The sequence below is a fragment of the Myotis brandtii genome, unplaced genomic scaffold (assembly GCF_000412655.1).
Source record: "Myotis brandtii unplaced genomic scaffold, ASM41265v1 scaffold120, whole genome shotgun sequence".
Lineage (NCBI taxonomy): Eukaryota > Metazoa > Chordata > Mammalia > Chiroptera > Vespertilionidae > Myotis > Myotis brandtii.
The window spans coordinates 6424817-6447406 of record NW_005354174.1 but is presented as its reverse complement, the minus strand read 5'-3'; the positions used below and the strand labels follow the sequence as shown (position 1 = coordinate 6447406).

Below are 22590 nucleotides of genomic sequence, written 5' to 3'. Positions count from 1 at the left end.
GCGAGCGTGGCGGGGCGCACTCGGGGGCGTGTTATTGTATGTTTCCCAGCGGGCGTGGACTCGGCTGGAGCCTTGGGTCGCTGCCTACTGTAGCTGGTATCTACTGGGCACGGAAAGGTTTTGACTTTGCTGGGCGAGCCCAAAGACAGACGAGGCAACAAACTGTTGAAAGCTTGCAGTGGGGGAGGAGGGGGGTGGGGACTAAAACAGCCGGCAAAAGGCAGAAGGACAGAGGGAGTCATTTAAAATAGACCCTGTCAACACCAGATTAGACCCGTAACCCTGTCGATGAGGACAGCAGCCTTATTTAAGAAAAATACTGTAAGGGCTAAAGGTGTCAGAGTGCAGGTAATTTCCAGTGTACTCAGCTATTCTTAACTCGGGGTGGGGGAGGTGAGGGGTTTGGGAGGCACTGGTAAATGGATGGGCTTCAGGGGCCTCTGAACCCTGTAAAACTAGGTGAAATTGTATGTGCTCTTAATTGGTGAGATAATTACAGCTTCCTTTAGCGGATTCTCGAAAGATCGGTGACCTTTCCCTCCCCCTCCCTCGCCCCCTTAAAAAAAAAGAAAAGAAATTCAAAAGTTTAGAAAGCTGGAAGTAAGGGAACTCCAGGTCTGCAGTTTGGGGAGCTGCAGGTTTTTGTTGGTTTCCCCCCTAGGTTGCCGGGCACCCTGCCCTTTCTACGGCTTGTGCATGGGTAGCTTCCCAAGGCCCCCAAGTCAGAGCCGTGGCTGGGGTTCCTTAGCTCTGCCCTCCCAGAGGAGTGGACGGAGAGCCGCACCAGGTGACAGTGCCACGGAGTGCGCCCCGCCGCCAGCTGGCCGCGTGGCGTGTATCTTGCTGGTGGCCTGGAGAGCAGGATGGGTGGCTCTGTGTGAATCCATCCCATGTGGGAAAAACATCTCAAAGGGCGAACCCCACAAATGTGGTGCTAAGGTGCTTCATTTTTCCTTTTCTTTTTAGAAATCTGCTCAAAAGTACGCTTTTACGAAAAGCACAGCCACCTCTGTGAATGATTTCCATTGTGTAGTCAGCCTACGAAGCAATTGCTCTCAAAGGAGTAGGTAATTGTAGATAAGGCCATTTAAAATAAGTTCTTGGAGCATCAGGGGAAAGAGGATATTTAATGCGAAATCCCATTAAAAGGGAACAGCCAGGCTGCTGGTGACTTCTGCAGGATAGGTAGGTAAGATAGGAAAGGGTCTACAACATACATACCCAGGCTAGCAAATGTTTTTCCACTACCAGCTGCCCTGGAGAATTAGCCCCTGGTGACCTGATGTGGGAGTCAGGTCACCAGGTCTAAGGTGAAGTGGAAAATGAAGGTCAACCTCTGTTCTTCCCGCCCCCCCCACCCCCAGGAACCCCAGCAATGTTTCTCCACTCAGCTGTAAAGCAGCCACGTGGAGGTTGCAGGATAATGATCACCAGGCTTGTCTAGCCGTGGTTTTCATTTTTCAGTGTTTCTCTGGGTCCTCGATTTGAGTTTTATTTAAATCTTCAAGCACTGGTAACTTAAACTAAGTGTTTGGGTTTCAAGTATTTTTGTGTGTGTGTGAGTGGGGGTATGACTAAATTAATTATAAAAATAGGTGATGTGATTTGTAAATGTAAAAAGCTACGTAAAGCAAGAGATTAGGACCAGTCACCTTCTGAAAAAAAATTCAGTTCATCCTAGTTGGAACCCTGTTGGTAATTTAATGCCCATGTCAAGGTTCTCCACTTGGGGAGTAAATTCTTTACAAAAACAACATAGCCTCCATATGTGTTTCAAATGCTCCTGGTTCTTAGTAAAAATTAGATCATAATGTTAAGTGCAGACAATAGGAATGCTTTGTAAGACCTGGCTCCTTTAAGCCAACATTTAATAAAAGAGTAGTGCTGTTTGGTCATTTCTAGACAAATAACATTTTAAACAAATTCATAACAAATGAAGAAGCCACTTTTTAGCTGTCTTTAGGGAGAAAAAAAATTTTTTTCAGTTGGTCTTTAGGGGCCAAATTAAGGCACTTTGACTTTTTTTTTTTTTTTCCTTCATCATAAGGTCCTTTTATGTTACTTGAATGTTGTGGCCAACTGCTTTGAATGTACAATTATGTGCTTGTCTTGAAATGTAAGTGTTGGTAACAGTGTAAAATTTTGGAGAGAATCTGGATACATGGGAATAGTCCACTGAGCCCTGAGAGGCCAGAGAGATTTTTTCCAAGTTGAATTTACGCAGTCCTTTGAGCTATGTAGGCATGTTTTCCCAAGTAAATCATTGGGTTTTATGTTCATACCTTTAACGCTGTAGAATACTTTGTCACATAACTGGCTTAAAATATGGCATCCAACACAAAATATGTTAAGATATTTTGTTCTTGTTTCTGTTTTTCAGGGGGTTTGGGAAACAAGGTTTCCAGTGCCAAGGTAAGCTGCCATGTTTTCTTTCCTTTTCAAGTACAACATGAAATTGGCATTCCAAACAGGGGCTGTATTTTCTTTGTCATCCAAAAAAAGTTATTTAGATATATTCAAAATATGAGGGCTGTAAATGTGGGCCTTAAATAAACATCATGCAGTATTGCCCAGTAGTCTACATATAGAGCTGTCTTTTTCTCATTGAAAAAAAAAACACACACACACCACCAAAACCTTCCTGTAATTTTATCTTTCGCCAAGAACATTCTTGTCAGAAACTGCTGTCTTTGTGTGGGTGTTCAGGAAAAAAAAAAAAATGGAAATCGCTTTGTAATCCCGTGGCTTTTCTTGTTCTTCATCCGTTTTTGTTCATCTCTTACCCATGCATTGAGTTGGACTCCTAATTTTAGGGCACACATTATACTAGGAAGTTGTTTGTTATTTGATTAGTAATAGTCACCTAGAACAAAGTTTGCAGGTTAATTTAAAATTGGGTAGATGATTGGATCATGACTGTGTGCTATGTATGACACTTGGCACGTTTTTCCTTCAGCTTTAATCTGTGACAATATATGATACTGTCCATTACAGAAAGAAATCTCTGATTTCACACACGTAAAGTATATAACTTTTTAATCTCTCCATTCTATTTGTTTATGTTTTTTAAAGCATTTTGTAGTTTGTGAAGGCATCCCAGGTTTTATTAGCCTACCTTCTGGCTCTCCTGCTCACTGTCTATATTATGTTTATTTAGTGCTGGTTACATTTCCCATCTGGGCATAGGTTTATTATTAGGGCAAGTGGAAAGTACATTCTAGCCTGGAAAATATTATCCTAACACTGTTTAATATTTAGTGCAGGAGAGAGAGAAGACCATACTTTCTGTATCTTTACAAAAAGTTGTGCTAGTAAGTTGATTACATTTAAAACCTTCTGCAAATTGGTGAACTTTTTTTTTTTTTTTTTTTTTTTTTTTTTTTTTTTTTTTTTTTTTTTTTTTTTTTTTTTTATATGCAGGGTAGGGCAAAAGTAAGTTTACAGTTGTAAGTACAGGAAACAGTTTATTCTTGTATTATTAAGTATTGTATTTTCCATACAAGTAACTGTAAGTCTACTTGTGCCTCAGCCTGTGCATTTTCTAAAGATTTTAGGTGTGGGTATTTTATGGTGTGGTTAATACTTGACCTTTCTTCACAATGTGCTTAAAATCCCTATCAAATAAATCCTTTTGAGAGTTACATTAGGAAATCAAGGGATATTCCTTTAAAAACAGAGACTAAAGAGAAAGATGTGTTGCACCAGTATCTTCATAAAAGATGAAGGTGTAACTCTTTCCATTTCTCAAGTGGTGGACCTGAGCTTCGGAGGCAGTGCTTGGGCCCACACTGGAACATGAAGTTAGGAAGCTTAAAGATGTGAACTTGTGACCGTGAGCTAAGGTGGATCACATCGGTTATTGTTGGTAATGTGTTTGGGTGGGGACCTATGGAAACCTATAAGAAAAAATATTTACTAAGTTTTCTAAATAATAACTAGTAGAAAGTGGGTATGTTATTTTAAAAACCATGATTTTCTTCATATAAAGAACTCTGGGTCAAGTTGGTCCCTTTTAGACCTGCTCTTCAGAGCAAATTTTATTGGCAGAATCAAAGAATGGCTGCATTATTGGGCCACAATGGGGAACCCGAGTTTCCTCCCCTCACAGAGGATCTGTTGAACTTTTGGTGACTTAGCAGACTCATAGTCTCAGCATAACTCCCTTTAACCCGAATTATGATAGTGATAGTCACAAAAATTGTGAACACGTTATAAAAATAAAATTGTGTTCTTTTCTCCCTTTCCACCCTCAGTGATAACTTCTGTTTAAGACAACCAGTCATGTAGTGTTTTAAAAAGTGATCAAATTTTTAATCATTCTGCAACTTAGTTTTTTTACTCAGCAGTATATGGTGGATACCCTTCCATGTCAATACATCAGTTCTACCTTACTCTGTGTAGTGATTGCATGTGCAGATATAATCAGATTTACTCACCCATATCTCTCTTGATGGGTATTTTAATTGTTTCTAAGTTCTTAACAGTACAAATATTGTTGTTGATAATATCCTTGGATACTTGTGTAGGTATTTCTACAATAGATACATAGAAGTGTGTGTGTGTATACATCTAAAAATTTAAAAAAATGTTTTATTGATTTCAGAGAGAGAAAGGGAGAGGGAGAGAAGGATAGAACATCAATGATGAGAAAGCATCATCGATTGGCTACCTTCTGCACACCCCCTACTGGGGATCAAGCCCACAACCCGGGCATGTGCCCTGACTGGGAATTGAACTCGGTGACCTCTTGGGTGATGCATGGGTCAACATTCAACCACTGAGCCACACCAGCCGGGCATGGGAAGCACTTTTGAATCTTGAGCCTTTTCCCTATTAAGATTATACCAAACATTGTACTTACCTGTGTCTCTCCCTGAAACTCCGCGTTTTTTAGGAGTTAAGGGTTTAAAGCAGCTCCCCTTCGCCTTTGCTGAGGACATTCCATTGTGAAGGTCTGCTTCGGGGTAGCTGTTTCCATCAGCTCACCTGAGCAGGGTGGTGTTTTATATTCCTCCTCTAAGAATGAAATGAGATTTTCGAGGGAAGAGGAGGAATAAAGAATGAGTCCCCCTTGGCCACACAAGCTGAGGCATTTCAGAAAATCAAGCCAGTGAAAGGGAGGGTGACCTTTAACAGAACGGGGATTGAGTTGGCAGCTTTTCAGAAAAGAATGTCTAGTTATTCTAATCAGAATGCAGGGTCTGAGAGCCAAGAAGTGCGGGCACCCAGTGCCAGGAGATAGGAATGGGCTGAGGTCCAAGTTGGGTGGAACATGAGGTTGGCCCCTTTAACAGTGCATTTGTCCTTCCTATATATGGGGTTGGCCACCCCTGAACTCAAATAGGCCATTGATTTTTAAAATTGATCCCAATATTTTTTTTTCATTTCCAATTACAGTTGACATTCAATGTTTTATTTGTTTCACGTGTACTGCATAGTGGTTAGACATTTATGTAATTTACAAAGTGATTCTGACACCCCCTTCCCCATAAGTCTGGTACCCACCTGACCACCTGATGTCAGGATTTTCCATCCTTCATCTTCAAAACATGGGTCAGCCTCTTGGCACCGCACTTTTCATTGGTTACCCCGGATTAGAAGCTGTGCTAACCATAGATGGACTCTTGGGGTTATCTACAGAGTGCCAAAAAGACAGGCCCATGGAAGAGTGAGTGTAAGTTGAAAGTTTTACACTGAGGTCAGATCAAAGCATTGTTTCAGATTTGAAGATGAAATTGTCAATAATACCTAAAATATGGAAAACTGCAGTGGTGGTGGGCAGTAAAAATTGCTTTTCGCCCTGGCCCATTTGACTAGGTTGGTTGGAGCATCATCTCATGTATCAAAAGGTTGTTCATTCAATTCCTAGTCAGGGCATATGATCAGGTTTTGGGCTCAATTCCCAGTGGAGGCCATACCGGAAGCAGCCAATGGATGTTGCACTCTCACATCAATGTTTCTCTCTTACCTCCTCCTTTTCTCTCTCTCTCTCTCTCTCAATAAAAAATCTAAAAGAAACACAAAAAAACCCTCTGCTTTTCTTTTCAATAGTTCCCTCCCCACCCCCACAAAGATGCATTAATACTTGCTAGAAATGGGACACATGGGCAAAACTAGTGTTGGGTATTTCCATTTGATGCTATATACTTGTCGTGAAATGATTTCTGATGCATGGCTTTCGGAATTGTACTTAGTACATTAAGTGAAAGTGTTTTATTGTTTTAGTCACACATCCCCACCCATAAGCTGATGTAGCATATGAGTGCTTATTCTTCCTACGAGGCAGTAGAAACCTAATAAATATGCATTTTTGAGGAAGAATCTGACATTCCGGTTTCCTTTTCTAATTTTTTGATGCAGTGATTTACTGCCCTCTGAGTGTTTCACCCTCCCGGGATGCTGTTATTCAAATTTAAATTTTTTAGGCACCTTCACCCTTAGCTTGCTCATTCATTTTCCTTCTGAGGATTCAGATTTCAAACCGGCATTCATTTCGGAGCTTCCCTCTCAGCTGCAGGCTGTCTCCTGGTCTCCTGGGTGGGACGTTCTGTCTCTACAGTCCTGCTGCCTTGCTCTTTCAGACTCCTCTCAGGAAGCTTCCTTCTCCTCATCCTCCCAGTCATTCTGAACACGTTGCCGTTTCCCAGAAAGGGTTTTCTTTCTCCAGTTCTTTCCCCGCCCTCTTTTTGCCCCCGAAATGCCTGTTTCCCCAGGGAGTCTTGGCCCGGACCTTTCCCGTCCTCTGCCCTCCCTGTCCTCGGACCCTCACCTTGTGTCGCTTCTTGTCGGTTCCTCCGCCAGCCAGCGAGCAAGGGCCGAGGCTTAGTTCTGTCTCCAGTGTTTAAGGCAGCGCCTGGCGCTTGGTGGACTCCATGTAAACAGTAGGAGAGATATGACAAGAATGCCCATAACCGGGAGGATTACAGTGACTTCTGCCTGCCTATTTTTTAAAAATCTAGTTTATGATCCAAAGTTATGTCAACTAGGGTAGATCTTTAGGTGGCTGAGGAAAAAGTGCTTTCCAAAGCTAAGCCTACTTATTCAAAACATGGAGCAGAAAACTTTAATTTGTACCTCTAACTAGTTATATGTAATGCTAACCTTACAGCATTAGTACCATAGGAGGAAACCACTTCATGTGCTCTCCTTCTATCTTTAGAGAGGTACCCAAGCGTCAGAAATGAATCGTATTGTCACAAATAAAACCAGCTTGTTGTGGGCCGCAGCAGGAAGGGGGAAATGTCCTGGCCTTGGGGGACGGGGAGGGCGGGGGAGGGATGAAAAGCAGCCCCCATCCACATGTCTGGTGCAGCCACTGAAGGGTCCCGCTTTATTTCGAGATCGCTCATAGCTGAAACGTGGCCATGCTCCAGAGGCAGTAGCTCAACACGACTGGTTCTGGTTTTCTTCAACAAGAAATGTACCCAAGACGTTTCTGGGCCTTGATGTGAGAGGAATGGACGAGGGCACAGTAGAGATGCCGGAGGAGGAGGATGGTTATACCTGCATTACAGCCACTTTAGAAAGTTGCATCCAACCGGAAGGAAAGACAGAGTAATGTGAATTAGACGGTGCAATAAGCTGGACCTTCCGGAGCTCTCACATTGTATATAGTTCCATTCCAGAAGCATCCCATTAAGCAGGGGATGGTATCCCCTCCTTAGAAATGAGTGTGCGGAAGAATCTACCAGGCCGGCGGGTGGGGCGTGGGTTCAGATTCTGACTGTGCTGCAGAAAACATCTTTCGGAGCCAAGTGGAAATTTTTTGGGTGCTTACGCAGCCTGGATTTATATTAGGAGAGGAAAGAATGATGGCGTTAAGGGAAACATGGAACATTTCTTGGTGACAGAGAATTAAGGCTTCCCTGTCCTCGACTGTCTGTCAGAATTTCCATGACACACCCTTTATTTGAGGTCTTGTTTTCTACCAAGCACTGAAACCTCATGGTCCACTCGAACCCGATCTGTGAACATCTCAGTATTGGCACAGTATTAACAGTAAAATCTAATTGAGATTACTAAGGCTACATTTTTTTTTTAAAAAAAGCCCTCTGTTAAATTATATAAAGTGGAAAATGGTTTCTGGAAATAGATTTCTATAAAAAAAAAGGGATGGAAGGGAATGATTTGATTAATTGTCAGCACAAGATAAGAATTATTTAAGAGGGAGTTCACAAAGTAAGATTGGCTTGAGGGCAGCTCATCTCTGGTACTTTTACTGGCTATATTTTTTTGTCCAATATCTCTAGTTTGGGCATTTGGGGAAATAGCAGCTCCATTGATAATATTCAGGGTGACCCCAGTAGGCCCTTAGGAGATAAATCATGAGGGTAGAAATACAGGACGGGAAGGTGTTACAAGTTTAGCTCCAACTTGGACAAACCTGTATGAGAAAGGGATAAGAGGAGAGTCCAGGTACCAGCTGAATCCCGAGAGCCAAATTCTGTTTCAGAGCCGCTCAAACTCCGGCCAGCATCAGTGACCCTGTGGGTGAGACTGTGAGTGTTTAGAGATGTGCATAGTAGCTCACGGACAGCAGCGCACTAAGGCCGATGTAGATAATTTCCTGTACTTCGTGTTTCCCGATTGAAACACTAACAATCACCTGTGTGCTTATTCCTAGACACTGTTCTAAGCACAGAATGATTTCAGAGAGGAAGGGAGATTGAGAGGTAGAAACGTCAATGATGAGAAAGAATCACTGATTGGCTGCCTCCTGCACGCCCCCTACTGGGGATTGAGCCCCCCAACCTGGGCATGTGCCCTGACAGGGAATTGAACCGTGACCTCCTGGTTCACAGGTTGACGCTCAACCACTGAGCCACACCAGCCGGGTATAAGCACTTTTCACTAACACATTTGATCCTCACGATTCTGAAATGGGTGAGCAGTGTTATCATCCCCATTTTGCAGAGGAGGAAACAGGCACTGAGACACAGAGAAGTTTAGTAACTTGACCAACATCACCCAGTCAGGAAATGGCAGAGCTGGGATTCAAACCCAGGCAGCACGGGTCCAGGCTCCATGCTGGTAACCCAAGTGCTCTCTCTCCGTGGCCTCACAGTTCCCCTTGTGTCAGACTTAACCTGCAGCACCACCTTGGTTGTGGAGGTGTGGAAGAATGAAGTAACATTCACTCAACTCAGTCACACTGACGTGCTTACTACCTGTTGTGGGCGATTATGCCAGACACGAAGCCCTCCATGGTATCTATTGTGCCAGACACTACGGGGCCTGGGACAGTCTGGTGTCAGGGAGCGTGGAGCGGAACAGCCCCGATGAACAACTCATTGTTGTCTAAGTCTGAATGAAATAGTGTTGAAGCATGCGAGGAGGAGGAAGATGTTTTCTGGGCTCCTTAGGCGGTGGCTTTGAATTGGGCTCTGTAAGATGCATAGAATTCCCTCTGGAGAGGTGTGGGAAGATGTTCTGCTGTAAGAAAAAAATAACACAAGAAATGGAGAGACTGGTACATTCAGGGAGCCCTGTAGACCAGGAGGGAGGCCAGACTCAGAGGTTAGTGCCGAGCCCCAAGCAGGAGAGTAGCTTGCAGAAATGGATGTGGAGTCTGTATTAGTTCTTCTACGCTGATACGTTATTTCCTTTTCTGTCTTTTTATGTGTACGTCATGCTTCCTTTTCAGAAAAAAATGTTGCAATTACAGGAGATTAAAGCTTGTATCTCCATGAAAGATCTATGGTGTTGAAGCTTGGAAAATAACTTCTTGTTTTACAAACTGTGCTGCTTGGACACTAACCCAGGGTCTCTAGGATGACCAAGCTGTTACCATTGGTTACAGCATCCTGTTGGGAATCCAGGGGTCTTACAACATGGCTGTTATGAGCGGGGAGGATAGCTCCACTGAGTTACACTAGGTATGTTCGTACGCATTCATAAGGGAAATGGTAAAGAACGAAAACATTTACATATTTAAAACCAGCACTTTCTATTTGAAAAACTGCATCCTGACCCGTTCCCATGTCTGCATTTCTGGTTCGTTATTCCTTCCTTCTTCTCTGTGGGGCCAAACTCAGGAGAATGGTCTAACCCAAATCAGAAAGGACGTGAAGGACGGTGCAGGGGTGCTGCAGAGCGGCCCAGGCTGGGTTCTCACCTGGAGTTCAGACTTGCAGACTAAAATCTCACATAATAGCACTACCGTGATGACATGGACTTGTCGCTTTGCCCCCACTGCAGGGGAGCTGGCATGGCTGTGCTCGCCCTGCAGGAGCGGACGCCGGCCCAGTGAAGTAGCCAGCCTGTGGTCACGTGGCTTTGAGCCCCGGCCGATGTAGTGTGTGTTTCATCGCAGTTGTTTTTTAGTATCTGAAGCCATGCACTTAAGTAGCTAATTCCTTTTAGTCATATCTTTGCTTTTGTTTTTTCTTCTTCCCTCAGGGTTTCTAATGCAGTATGATTTGTGGTGCTGTTTGTTGTCATTGGTAAAGCTCTCCTTGATTCAAGAAAGTTAGGCTCACGCGTGTGAAGGTTTTCGTTCGGTAGCTTCCGTTGGGATGTGTCTTGAACTGAAGTGGCAGTAAATGAGCTTACATTATTTTCCTGTTGAATGTATGCATGTCACTGCGTAACTATCCTAAAATGTGAACATGGGAGATAACTCATTTATTGCACCTTGATTCTTAACCATTTACAATGTAGAAAGTAGTTGAAATCATACTTATTTTCTCATATTCTAAACAAAAGGTGCTCTTAAAAATGCAGTTGTAGTCATAAAAAGTTGTGCAAGGATGTTTACCGTACAAAAGGTGCTCTTAAAAATGCAGTTGTAGTCATAAGAAGTTGTGTAAGGATGTTTACCGTTTCATAGGTGGATTATAAAATGCCATGTTGTGAGTCATTTGCCTAATAATAACTTTGAAATCTTCTTTTGAGTAAATCTCATTCTTTCACATGCTGAGTGTTTTTGATCACTAAAGTGATTTTTGTCACTCTAGTTTCACATTAGTTACTTTGATCTGAGTGACTCATTAATGTGGAAAACTTCATCGTTCTTCCGTTTTGATTTCATTTTCTCTCTATACCACACATGTGCCTTTAAAAATCAAATGATCATTCATTTTAAATAGTTCAAAAGGAGATCTGACTGATGTTTCTTTTTTCTTTTTTCCTTTTCCTTTTTAGGTCCAAATTCAGGATTAGGGATAAGGGCTGAGGGATGAATTATCCTTATTTACCCCCCTCCTTTTTAAAAACAAATTATTTATTTAAAAATGTTTTTATTGATTTTAGAGAGAGAGGAAGGGAGAGGGAAAAAGAGATGGAAACACTGATGGGCTGCCTCCTGCAAGCCACCTACTGGGGATTGAGCCCGAAACCCCAGGCATGTGCCCTGACTAGGAATCGAATTGGCAACCTCTTGGTTCATGGGTCGATGCTCAACCACTGAGCCACACTGGCTGGGATATTTTTGGTGCTTAATTGCACCATAGCACCTGCTGATAGTGAGCCAAGTCTGTGCCCATGTGGTACAAATTAACTTGCAAGATTGCATTTTATACAGATGAATTATTGGGCGGGAGCTCGAATAGTTGGTATGCTTAAGACTTGCCTTGTGGTCTAAGAGGAATCTAATAAAATGCTGTGGAAGCATAATTAAGGTAAAAGATAAAGTACTAGAGAACATAGGATCACTCATGATTGAGGCTCTGGGCTGATTAAATTCTTTAGTCACTATGATAATGAGAGGTATAATACTGAGGTTTGTCGTAACTTATTTTAAATTTAAAGCATAAACTTGGGTAAAAAAAACATGTGTGATACTAAGTTTGATAGGATCATGATCTGAGCAATCAGATGTTTTCCTGGATCATAAATCAGACCAATCCTTTAAAACAATACTGTTGCATTGGAGTAATGCTATTCTGGGTGGGTCAGCCTGTGGTCACTGTGGTTGCTGGGAGGCTGTCACTATGAGTGTATATTGCTTCTCATTGTTGGGATCTTACTTACAAGCAGGATAATAGGAATGGAAGCCTATTCTGAAGGTCAGGGGGCTCCTGCCTGGTCTTTTCTGGAGAGATGAGCTAGGAATTCAGAGCTTCAGAGACCTGGAAAGCAGGCTTATGTTCTAGACCAGTGGTTCTCAACCTTCCTAATGCCGGCCTTTAATACAGTTCCTCATGTTGTGGTGATCCCCAATTTCATTGTTACAAATTGAACATAATTAAAGCATAGTGATTAATCACAAAAACAATATGTAATTACATATGTGTTTTCCGATGGTCTTAGGCGACCCCTGTGAAAGGGTCGTTTGACCCCCAAAGGGGTCACGACCCACAGGTTGAGAACCGCTGTTCTAGACTAAGCATATCAAACTCGTGGCCTGTGGGCCACATGCGGCCCCACAATGAAATTTTTGCAGCCCAGCCAACATAACGGTATGTAAGAAGTGTTTTCATAAAAATTTTGTAACTTAATTTTTACAATATCCTGTTATACATAATTATTAATAACAAACTACAACGTTCATTCGCTAATGACTGATTACCATGATCGTGTTGCATTCATTTCCCTTACGCATCTTATGTGCAGGTGCACCATTTCTCTCCACTAATACTAGCCGCGAATATTTTAGCAGCCGATTGCCATGTCATTAGTCTTAGACTGACTTGTTTGGTGTGCACAACAGGAAATATTTCACTTTTGGAGAACAAGAAAAATAGGTTTATTTGCCTTACGCTTATTAATTTGTGCAGTTATTCAGTGTCTGGTAAGTTAATGTTCAAGTTAAAAATATTAATATTTATTAAAATGTTCTATTATTTTATGTTAACAATGACTCATTTATTTCAGCCCTTTATATTAACATGTCTCTATAGAAATAAACCTGTTTCTATGAAAATTGAAGCTTTTGTTTTTTTGCGGCCCACATACACTTACACCTTGTGTATTTGGCCCATGTTAGCCTTTGATTTTGACATGCTTATTCTAGGCTATTGGCGTTCCATAGCATTTTGTGCGATGATGGGAATGTTCTCTAATCTGCACTATCTAATATGGCAGCCACTAGCAATATCTGGCTATTAAGCACTTGAAATGTGAAACTGAATTTTTGTGTGTTTTTTTTAATAAAGTTTACAGTTTAGTGGCCACATGTGGCAAGTGGCTACCACATTGGAGAGTTCAACTTTAGAGCATCCTTAGGGAGTGAAATTGGGTCATGCTTTCCTTGTAAAATAAAATGGATGCCTAAAACCACACAAAAAATGCATAGTTTAATGAATTATTCTAAAGCTAACATCCCTGTGACCACTTACTCCGGTCGAGTAGTAGAACTGGGTCAAGTCTTCCGTCAGCCCTGTCTGTTCCTCCAAAGTCATTGTTGAGACTTTTAGACTCATCAGTTCTGTGCAATTTCTTTTAGTTTCATCATCCAAGTGGCTGTGCGTAGACACGATAATCTTGTACATTTAAAAATAATTGGAAGTGTCCTTGAATCTTGCAATCTACAACTTCATCCTCCATCCCTTCTTTCTCTTATTACCTATCTGGGAGGGGACCTGGGCTAGGCCCAGTAGAGCTTCCCGGGGCATTTTGCTGATGGCACACTCCAGGAGCTGGGCACCATATTCCAAATTGGCAGCTGGGTCTTGAGGTTTGACGGATTGGTCTTAGGTTCTGTCTGGGTCAGATAGTTTTTTGTTTTTTTTAAAAAAATGTATCTTTATTGATTTCAGAAAGGAAAGGAGAAGGGAGAGAGAAATAGAAACATCAATGATGAGAGAGAATCATTGATAGGCTGCCTCCTGCACGCCCCCTATTGGGGATCGAGCCTGCAACCCAGGCATGTGCCCTTGACTGGAATTGAACCTGGGACCTTTCAGTCCGCAGACCGATGCTCTATCCACTGAGCCAAACCAGCTAGGGCTGGGTCAGATAGTTTTTGAGATGCCTTTATAACTTCACATACTTGTTGGTTACGTGTATGTCAGTGTGGAAAGAACACCAATGGAGTGTTTTCCATCAAAGGAAGTATCTGATTGGGAACAGTTGACCTGGTTAAATTGGTTTATGCTAAATTTTGCAGTATACAGTCTGCAACATGAAAACTTCTGTGTATTACTTGTGGAAAACGAGGTTGTCAGAGGTCTTTCTAAATGTGTGGTGTTCATAATACCTGTATGTGCATTTTAGTTTTTAGTAAGTACTTCTGTGAGCAAGAGGGGTGGGTGTGGGTGTGGGTGTGGGTGTGTGTCTGCCTGTTGCGGGTGGTGGAAAGAATTGCTAATTGAGTTGTAATATAGTCCTTTGCCTGTCTAAACCTCACCCACATGGGTCTACATACCCTCTTCTTTTGTTCTTGGTCTTTTAATTTCCAACACAAGGCCCACTTGGGCTTCAGAGTTATTTTTGTGCACGGGAATATCTAGGGGCAAAGAGAATAAGCATGTGAAGAGTGAACTTGGTGTGTTCTTATTTGAAGAAGCAGATGGGTAAACAACTCTGGGACCTCCTGTGTACAGAACCTTACACAAGTTACTGATGTGGAGGAGGAAAGGTTTCTTAAGAATCAGAGGGCCGGTTCACTCTCATCAGGGAGTTTAAAATATAACTGGATAAGTATGACTAAGACACTCAAGAGTTCTTTTATTTAAAAATATCAACCTGAATAAGTGTAAGTGTTAAAAAAAAAGTCAAAAGAGACCTTTCTCTGTGGCAAATAAGCACTAGATGGGAAGTGAGCTAGTCTGGCGTTGAATCCAGGTTAGGCCTCTGTCCACTTTGTAACGGGGGAGCTGGGCTCTGTTAAGGGTAGTAAACGTGACATTCTTGCCGATTGCTATGGCAGACAACACTAATCAATGTGGTCCTTTTTCAACTCCAGAATCTTTCTTAACTCAGTGCTCCAGGAGGCCACGGCACATCCCTTGACTGGAATGGACAGGGAAGACCAAATCTACTTGTCTTCCCTGGTTTCCAAGATCCCTCCTACTTTTGTTCTCCCAAGGACGGACATACTGGGAAGTGCTCAATCTCCTTGCTACTCCGTTTTTATATATTTCCCCCTCTCCTTTTACTTCTTCCACAGAAGCATAATATCTTGGAAAAACAACCTATGGTACTGAAATTTTTTTTCTCTTAAAAATATTAACATGAAATATTGAAACTTTCATGCAAAACAAACCATCAGTTGCTGGGAATTGGCTGTAAGCCAGTAATGGAGTTGGTTTAGGATGAAAACACACACACACACACACACACACACACACACACACCCTGTCCATGCCTGGATGATGTTGTTTTTCTTTTTGAGCAGCATGTAAAATGTTCAATTTTCCTGACTTCTGCTGAGTCCAAGACAATGTTTTTTACTCTCCAATTTATGTGAATTCCTTATAGTCGAAATCTGGTATTTGAGTCATGTTTTGGTTTCGTGGCGTTTTACAGAGCTCTGTGACCCAAGTAATCACTCCTGCAGCCCGCCCCTCCCCCACCTTTTTTTCTCCTAATCTGGAGAGGAAATAAAATACTAGGAGTTGAGCTTTGTGTTTGATCTTGTAGGAACCATAATGAAGGCTGAAATAATGGTACCCTAAGCCCAGCGATGGCTGATGATAGCAGAGTACATAGCGGAGTACAGATTGCTCTATTCAGAAATGCACAGGAGAGGAAATTATGTTGGAAGCAGCCAGCCAGGATGCAATGTTCCTCAAACTGTTTGGGAACAGAGTTGAGGGAGAGGAGAGAAGCTCTGAAGGGTGGGTAGCTGTGATTCTTTTTTTCTTTGAAAGCTTGCTTACAATCCTTTGAGCTAGATAGAGCCCCAGCATTACATGGAGTTTATATACTACAAGCTTTTGCATGCACAAATCGTAGTTGTGAACATTAAAATAATTGTCATTACTGCTTCCCACCCTCTCCTCCTTTCTCCCTTTTTAAAAAAGCTGGCCATTTGTATGAACCTTTAGGTTTTATGGTTGATGTTGAGGCCCTAAGACCTGCCTGTTTGGCTGGCTACCCTCCATCTACCTATAATTATATATTAAGTGCATATTGCCTACCAGGCGTTGTGTTAGTTGCTGGGGATAATAATAGTACCTAATGCTTAAATGAATATGTCCTTTGTGTATGGTCCAGTGTTAAGCACTTTGCATATACTAGTATGTCCTGTTTACTCTTCACAACCAAATGAAGACAGGTTATTTTATGGATGAGGCTCAGAGGTTGTTGCCTGAATCATACAACTAAGGGTCTGGGTTAGGTTAGTATTGGGATATAGATCTTGATTATTGATTCATTTTATTGATTTTGGGGGGGAGGAATTTCATCTGAAACGTGGTTTTTTTTAAAATTGATTTTAGAGAGAGAGGAAGGAAGACAGAGAGAGGTGGAAACATCTTTCCTGCATGCCCCCTACTGGGGATCATGCCCGAATCCTGGACATAGACCCCGACCGGGAATCGAACCGGCTACCCATTAGTGCATGGGACAGCACTCAACCAACTGAGCCACACCAGCCAGGGCCTTAATTCTTTAGTCCAATCTATTCTTTCAGCTCTATTTTTATATCTTTTTATTTCTTATTCATTTGAAATTTGAAGTCATCTTTTACTTAGCTTTTATTTGAATATTAGTGTGACAACTTTGGAGGAGAATTTCAAAAAATGACGTAGAGAGTCTTGTGCTGAATGAAGTAAGACAGAGGAATACAATGTCTTGTGATTTCACTTATATGTGGAATCTATAAAGAGCTAATATGCTAATTAGACTGGATGGCAGAATGACCTTCCGTAACGACCTCTGGAACAACCAGTGGGTGGGGCTTCGAGGCAGCGAGGCAGCCAGGGCTTCAAGGGCCGAGGCAGCAGGGGCTGCGAGGGCCAAACCCCTTGCACAAATTTCGTGCATTGGGCCTCTAAAATATATATATATATAATAGCTATATCTGCCAGGCCTGGTGTCTAGTGCTAGAGCTATAAATAAGCCAAACTGAGACTGTTTATGCCATAATCCCTCCAGTAACAGACCCAGCCACTGATCCAGGATTCATGTGGACCAGCAATGATAGGCCGCTTATGGAATTGGAAAGGAAAGGGCCTCAGGTCTCTGGCTGTGGGTAACAAGGAGGCCTAACTTAGTCTGGGGGTCAGGGAAATCTCACCTAAGGAAGCAACATCTGAATGAGCTCTGAAGGGTGAATAGGCAGTTACCTAGGTGAAGAAGAGAGGAAAAGCCTCCAGGCAAGGCACGGACATAGGACAAAGGACAAAGCTGTGTGATCTAGGAAGGGACGCAGCCCTGTTCCCGGGTTGAGGAGAGCAGGGCGAGCAAGGGCTGGAGAGGAAGGCAGGGGCCACCTTGCAGGCCTTAGACCACGTTGAAGATTCCTCCGTCATTCATGGAAATCCATGGAAAGGCTTTCAGGAGGGAGATAGCCTGATCAGGATTTCCTTGGAAGGGATCATGCCTGCTGGTAGGTGGAGAACTAATCAGGAGTGGGCAGGAGTGCCTGGGGCAGCCGATTCGAGGCTGGTCCTCATTCTAGTGAGAGATTTGGTGCCTGGAACCTAGAGGGGTGGTGGAGGAGAGATGTTGACAAATCCAGGGGCTACTGAGGAGGTGAAAGCAGCTGGAGATGGTGAGGAATTGGGTGTGGAAGGGGAGGGGCAGGTCAAGGAGCAGGAGGGTGGAGCCCTTCACTGTTGGGTAGCAAGCTAGAGGAAGGACTACTAGGTTTTGGGAAAGAGCACGTGGCTTTGAACCTGTTGAGTGAGAGGTGGCTGAGGTCTCTAGAGTGGGGAACGGGGACTGCCAGCTGGACTTGGCACTGGATGGAAGAGGGGTGGGCCATCTGAGAGGCATCTGCTCACGGTTGGGATTGATCGACTGGTAAGGATCAGCGTGCCTGGGAGAGGGCATGGGGTAAAAGGATGATAGGGCCTATGTCCTCATGTCCTGGCAGAACCCTGACATTCATTGGCTGTGTGGGCAAGAATGAGCCTGCAGAAGAGAGGGGTGGGGGAGGGGTCAACGAGGCAGGAAGCAAACCAGGGGCTGTGGGAGAGGAAAGCAGAGGGAAGAGGCAGACCTGGTGCCGTAGTCAGCGGACGTTTCGGGACAGGAGCTGTGTTCGTGGGCCGATGGGTTGGAGCTTTATTGTCATGGGGCAAAGAGCAAGGGGAATGGGGACAGTAACTCGCTGAGCAATAATGCCCTGGACCAGCGGTTCTCAATCTGTGGGTCACGACCCCTTTGGCGGTCCAACGACCCTTTCATAGGGGTCGCCTAAGACCATCCTGCATATCAGATATTTACATGACGATTCATAACAGTAGCAACATTACAGTTATGAAGTAGCAATGAAAATAATTTTATGGTTGGGGGTCACCACAACATGAGGAACTGTATTTAAAGGGCCAGACGGTTGAGAACCACTGCCCTGGACAGTATGAGGACTGTTCAATGAAATGCATCCGGTTGTTTGTTGGGGTAGTTCTAGCTTCCCAAGCATTGCTGTTAAGTAAGGTTCTGGCTTCCTAGAAATGTCCGTCGCTATCAGCCAATCAGGGTAAAAATCCTCACCCTGCTTTCAGTCTTTAGAAAGGGATAAAACTGAGTTATTTTAAATTTTTAAATTTTTGTGCATTCAACACCCAGTTCCTTTGTTTGTTTTGTAAATCCTCACCAGAGGATATTCCCCCATTAATTTTTAGAGAGTGGAAGGGAGGGGAGAGATAGAGAGAGAAACATCGATATGAGAGAGAGACACAACGACTGGTTGCCTCCCACATGGGGCCCGGGATCCAGCCTGCAAACAGAGGCACATGCCCTTGACCAGAATAAAACCCGCAGGCGACCCTTCAGTCCGTGTTCGGACGCTCTATCCATTGAACCAAACCAGCCAGGGCTACATCCAGTTTTTACTGAGCTGATCTCATTCGACCTTCTCTCTGCTTGTCTCTTGGGTATTGATACAGAAGAAACAGCTGGGAAGATAAGCTGTTCTCAGATCATTAATTTGGATGTGACTCAGGGAGGCATCAACCCTAACCATTGCCCCTTGCCTGTGTTTACTCAGCCAGGACATTTGTATGCAACAGTAGGAGGACTGTTGAATTATTATTTTTTTTTTTAGTCACGCAGCTGTAATACCTACTCATCGTATCAGAAAAGATAAAATGGATCAGTAGGCAAGCAAACATTTGTCGGTGTTTGGAAGAGATTTTATTAAGCTCGAATATTCTATTAGAGACTCAACTCCATTTTCAAGTATTTTGTTAAAAGGGTCTCAGGGAGATTGCAGGGAAAGGGGTATTTGGAGGTTCATGCGCTCAGACATTAGCTAGATTACAGAATTTTATGTGTAAGTTAAGATGGACTTTAAAACAGCAATGGGGGAAGCGATTTTGGACTCATCTGTGTGTGGGGCTGAGGCTGGTAGTGGTAGGATTATGAACTCCGACTGTGGGGATCCTGGGAGGAATGAAGAAGGCAGATGGCTGCTTGTACGTTCCTTCTACTCTCAGATAGATAGTTTATTTCTGTTCTTTTTTCCTAAGAATATTGTCTGCATTAGTAACGGCTCCATATTTTGAATCCCTTGAGCAACTCCATGAGTTAACAAGGGGGCACGTTTAAGTTGCTGTTGATAAGGGCAGCCCATAAGGGCAGCCCAGGTTCCGTTCCACCCTCAGCCTTCGGTGAGTGGGCCGACACTCTAACCACTGAGCAGCACCAGCCAGGGTGGTCTGAACCTTTTTAAGGCCTTGGATCCTTATCCTCATACTGCCTTCAGAAGGGTTATTAAATTCCATTTCAACCAAGTGCTCATTTCATCTTATCTTTTCAGACACTATATATTATCATGAAAAGCAAATTGCCTATTAAGCCAAACAATGGCTTGTCATCATTGTTTTCGCTTGCATCCATTTTCTTACTAGTGACTTTAAGTAGATTTCTCCCTTTCATTAATCGTGCCTGAAATCCAGGGAGTGCCTCATTCGTTGAGTGAATTTGAGTCCCTCCAAGGTGCCAAGCCCTTTCTTAGGGCATAATATCAAACCGGACATACTGTCAAACAAGATTTACGCACGTTACAGTTTTCTTTCTGTGCTTACAGGCTAGCCGAAGCGGCACTTACACAATTATAATAAAATTGAAAGGTGCTATCAAATGAGAAGTAAGCCTGACATGGAAACAAATATTACTGGCTCTTAACCCAGTTGCAAGAGACAGTCTCCTCTGTAACTGAAGGGTGAACAGGAGGTGTCCAGGGCGTGAAATGGAGCCCAGAGGAGAAGTAACGTTTTCAAAGAAGGTGCAACTCAAACTGACCATCTGTATCTATTTATCTATTGATATCTATTTATATATTTACATATAGATTTTTTTTTGTTAGGATTTGGCCACTCATTATATTTTGCTTTTTTCCCCCCCCTATTCACTCATTCGCCTTTTTTTCTGGTTAATTTTCAAGTACCGTTTATATAGTAAATTATTACTCTTTTGCCACTCATAGATACAGGGTCTCAAACCGGACATACTGTCAAACAAGATTTACGCACGTTACAGTTTTCTTTCTGTGCTTACAGGCTAGCCGAAGCGGCACTTACACAATTATAATAAAATTGAAAGGTGCTATCAAATGAGAAGTAAGCCTGACATGGAAACAAATATTACTGGCTCTTAACCCAGTTGCAAGAGACAGTCTCCTCTGTAACTGAAGGGTGAACAGGAGGTGTCCAGGGCGTGAAATGGAGCCCAGAGGAGAAGTAATGTTTCCAAAGAAGGTGCAACTCAAACTGACCATCTGTATCTATTTATCTATTGATATCTATTTATATATTTACATATTTTTTATATATAGATTTTTTAATATATTTATTTTGTTAGGATTTGGCTACTCATTATATTTTGCTTTTTTTTTTTCTTATTCACTCATTCGCTTTTTTTCTGGTTAATTTTCAAGTACCGTTTATATAGTAAATTATTACTCTTTTGCCACTCATAGATACAGGGTCTCCCCCCAAAAATGTATACACACCTTAACAGCTGATGGCTCAATTGCTGTTTCTCTCTTTAATAATTACTCAAAGTGTGTATACAGTTTTTGGGGACACCCTATGTCTTAATTTTGTATCTTTCTTTGGTTTACTCCCCGTCCCCCGTAACTTTTGCTTGTGATTTTTTTATGACAGCCTGTGGCAGGAAGGACCTGGCACAGAAGAGAGTCCAGAGGAGGGGACTGTGCTTCCCCACGTCTCAGGCCTGCGTCTGTGCACGGGGGCTAGGCCAGCACCCTCTCCACCCTCTGGACCGCTCGAGCCCCCCAGGCTCTGATCTGGGCCAGCACGTGCTCGTTCTGGGACGTGCCAGGTCCCAGCTGGATCCCTGCACGGAACCAGAGATTTCAGGATTTATTCCGACTTCCTAGGAGGCCTCTGCTGATGGCTATGTTTCTTTTATGTTTGTAAGAGTCTGTTTAATGAGAGTAGATCATTATTGTCACTTCCTCTACAGAGTCAAAGTAAAGATGCTGGAGGGCAGGGAAGAGTTAGGGGATGGGGGGACCCTGAGTTGTCTGAGGGCTTGGACAGGATGGCAGGTGAGGGAGTGGAGGCAACAATACAAGCCACCGGCCCGGCACCCTTTCATGTTCTCTCAGGCCTCAGCATTGTAAGTGTCTCCCACGTTACAAACTAGGAAGCCCAGTCTCCATGAGGTAAGTCACCTGCCCAAGTTCAAAGAGCCATTGTTGGTGGCGGATCTACGATGGAAACCTGGCTGGACTGGCAACGAAACCTCCTCTTTTTCTAGTGCACCTCAATGCTTTTTGTTAGGTAAGTAAGACTTGGCATTGGCCTTTTGACTTTGAGTGCTAACAGCTTGATTCAGTGGAATTCTTGAAGAAATCCTAAATGCTGAAGCTTTAGCCCTCGAATTAATCAGTTTTGCACTGTTTCATGAATCCAGAAGTCAGTCTTTAAAGTCTTGTTGCTAAAATGTATAAGTAGCATATATATATATATGTGTGTGTGTGTGTGGAATTTTTCACTTTTGATAGGTGACTTATTCTTGATGAGGTCATTTGAACCCTGTGGATTCCTCCAGGAAGGTGTCCAAGGGTATTCTGGGGTAACCTAGCCTCACACGTCATCTTTCTTCTGTTCAGGGAGCGTTGGGAGTTGGCACCGCCTGAGGCTGCCAGGTCTGTCTGTCGCAATCCCCAGAAAACATGGGCTTTCTCTGGTCTCTCACCAAACGCGTCACTTTTCCTTTCTGCCTGGCTCTGAACTGAAGAGGCTGTTTGGCCTTCCTGTGCAGAACCCCCACCTTGGCCGTGAACCATGCTCTGCATATTAGCATAAGTACCTAATGGGGCTTCACTAAATTGTTGTTGCGACGAGACTGGGCAAAGGCTGGCGGCAGGAGCATCTGCTGGGGCTGGAGGTGTTCCTTGCACTGGTTTTTCTGACTTCTAGGATGATTTTTCATGACGCAACTATTAAATAAGCAAATTTAGTATGCTAAGGACATCCCACCCCCCCTCCTCCCCCAGGCATTTTAAACACGGGGTCTGGGGGTTAATGTTCAAGCTGTCTTATAGACTGGATTTTTAAAATATAAATG

The 22590-nt window shown here is 43.1% G+C and overlaps 1 protein-coding gene across 1 annotated transcript in view; it reads left to right on the top strand.

Annotated features, from left to right (window-relative positions):
* Positions 1-22590, top strand: part of PRKCA (protein kinase C, alpha) — a 283500-nt gene that overhangs the window by 791 nt on the left and 260119 nt on the right. The window contains exon 2 of the mRNA XM_014532469.1: positions 2381-2412. Coding sequence (XP_014387955.1) covers positions 2381-2412 — 32 coding nt within the window. The remainder of the gene's footprint in view (positions 1-2380; positions 2413-22590) is intronic.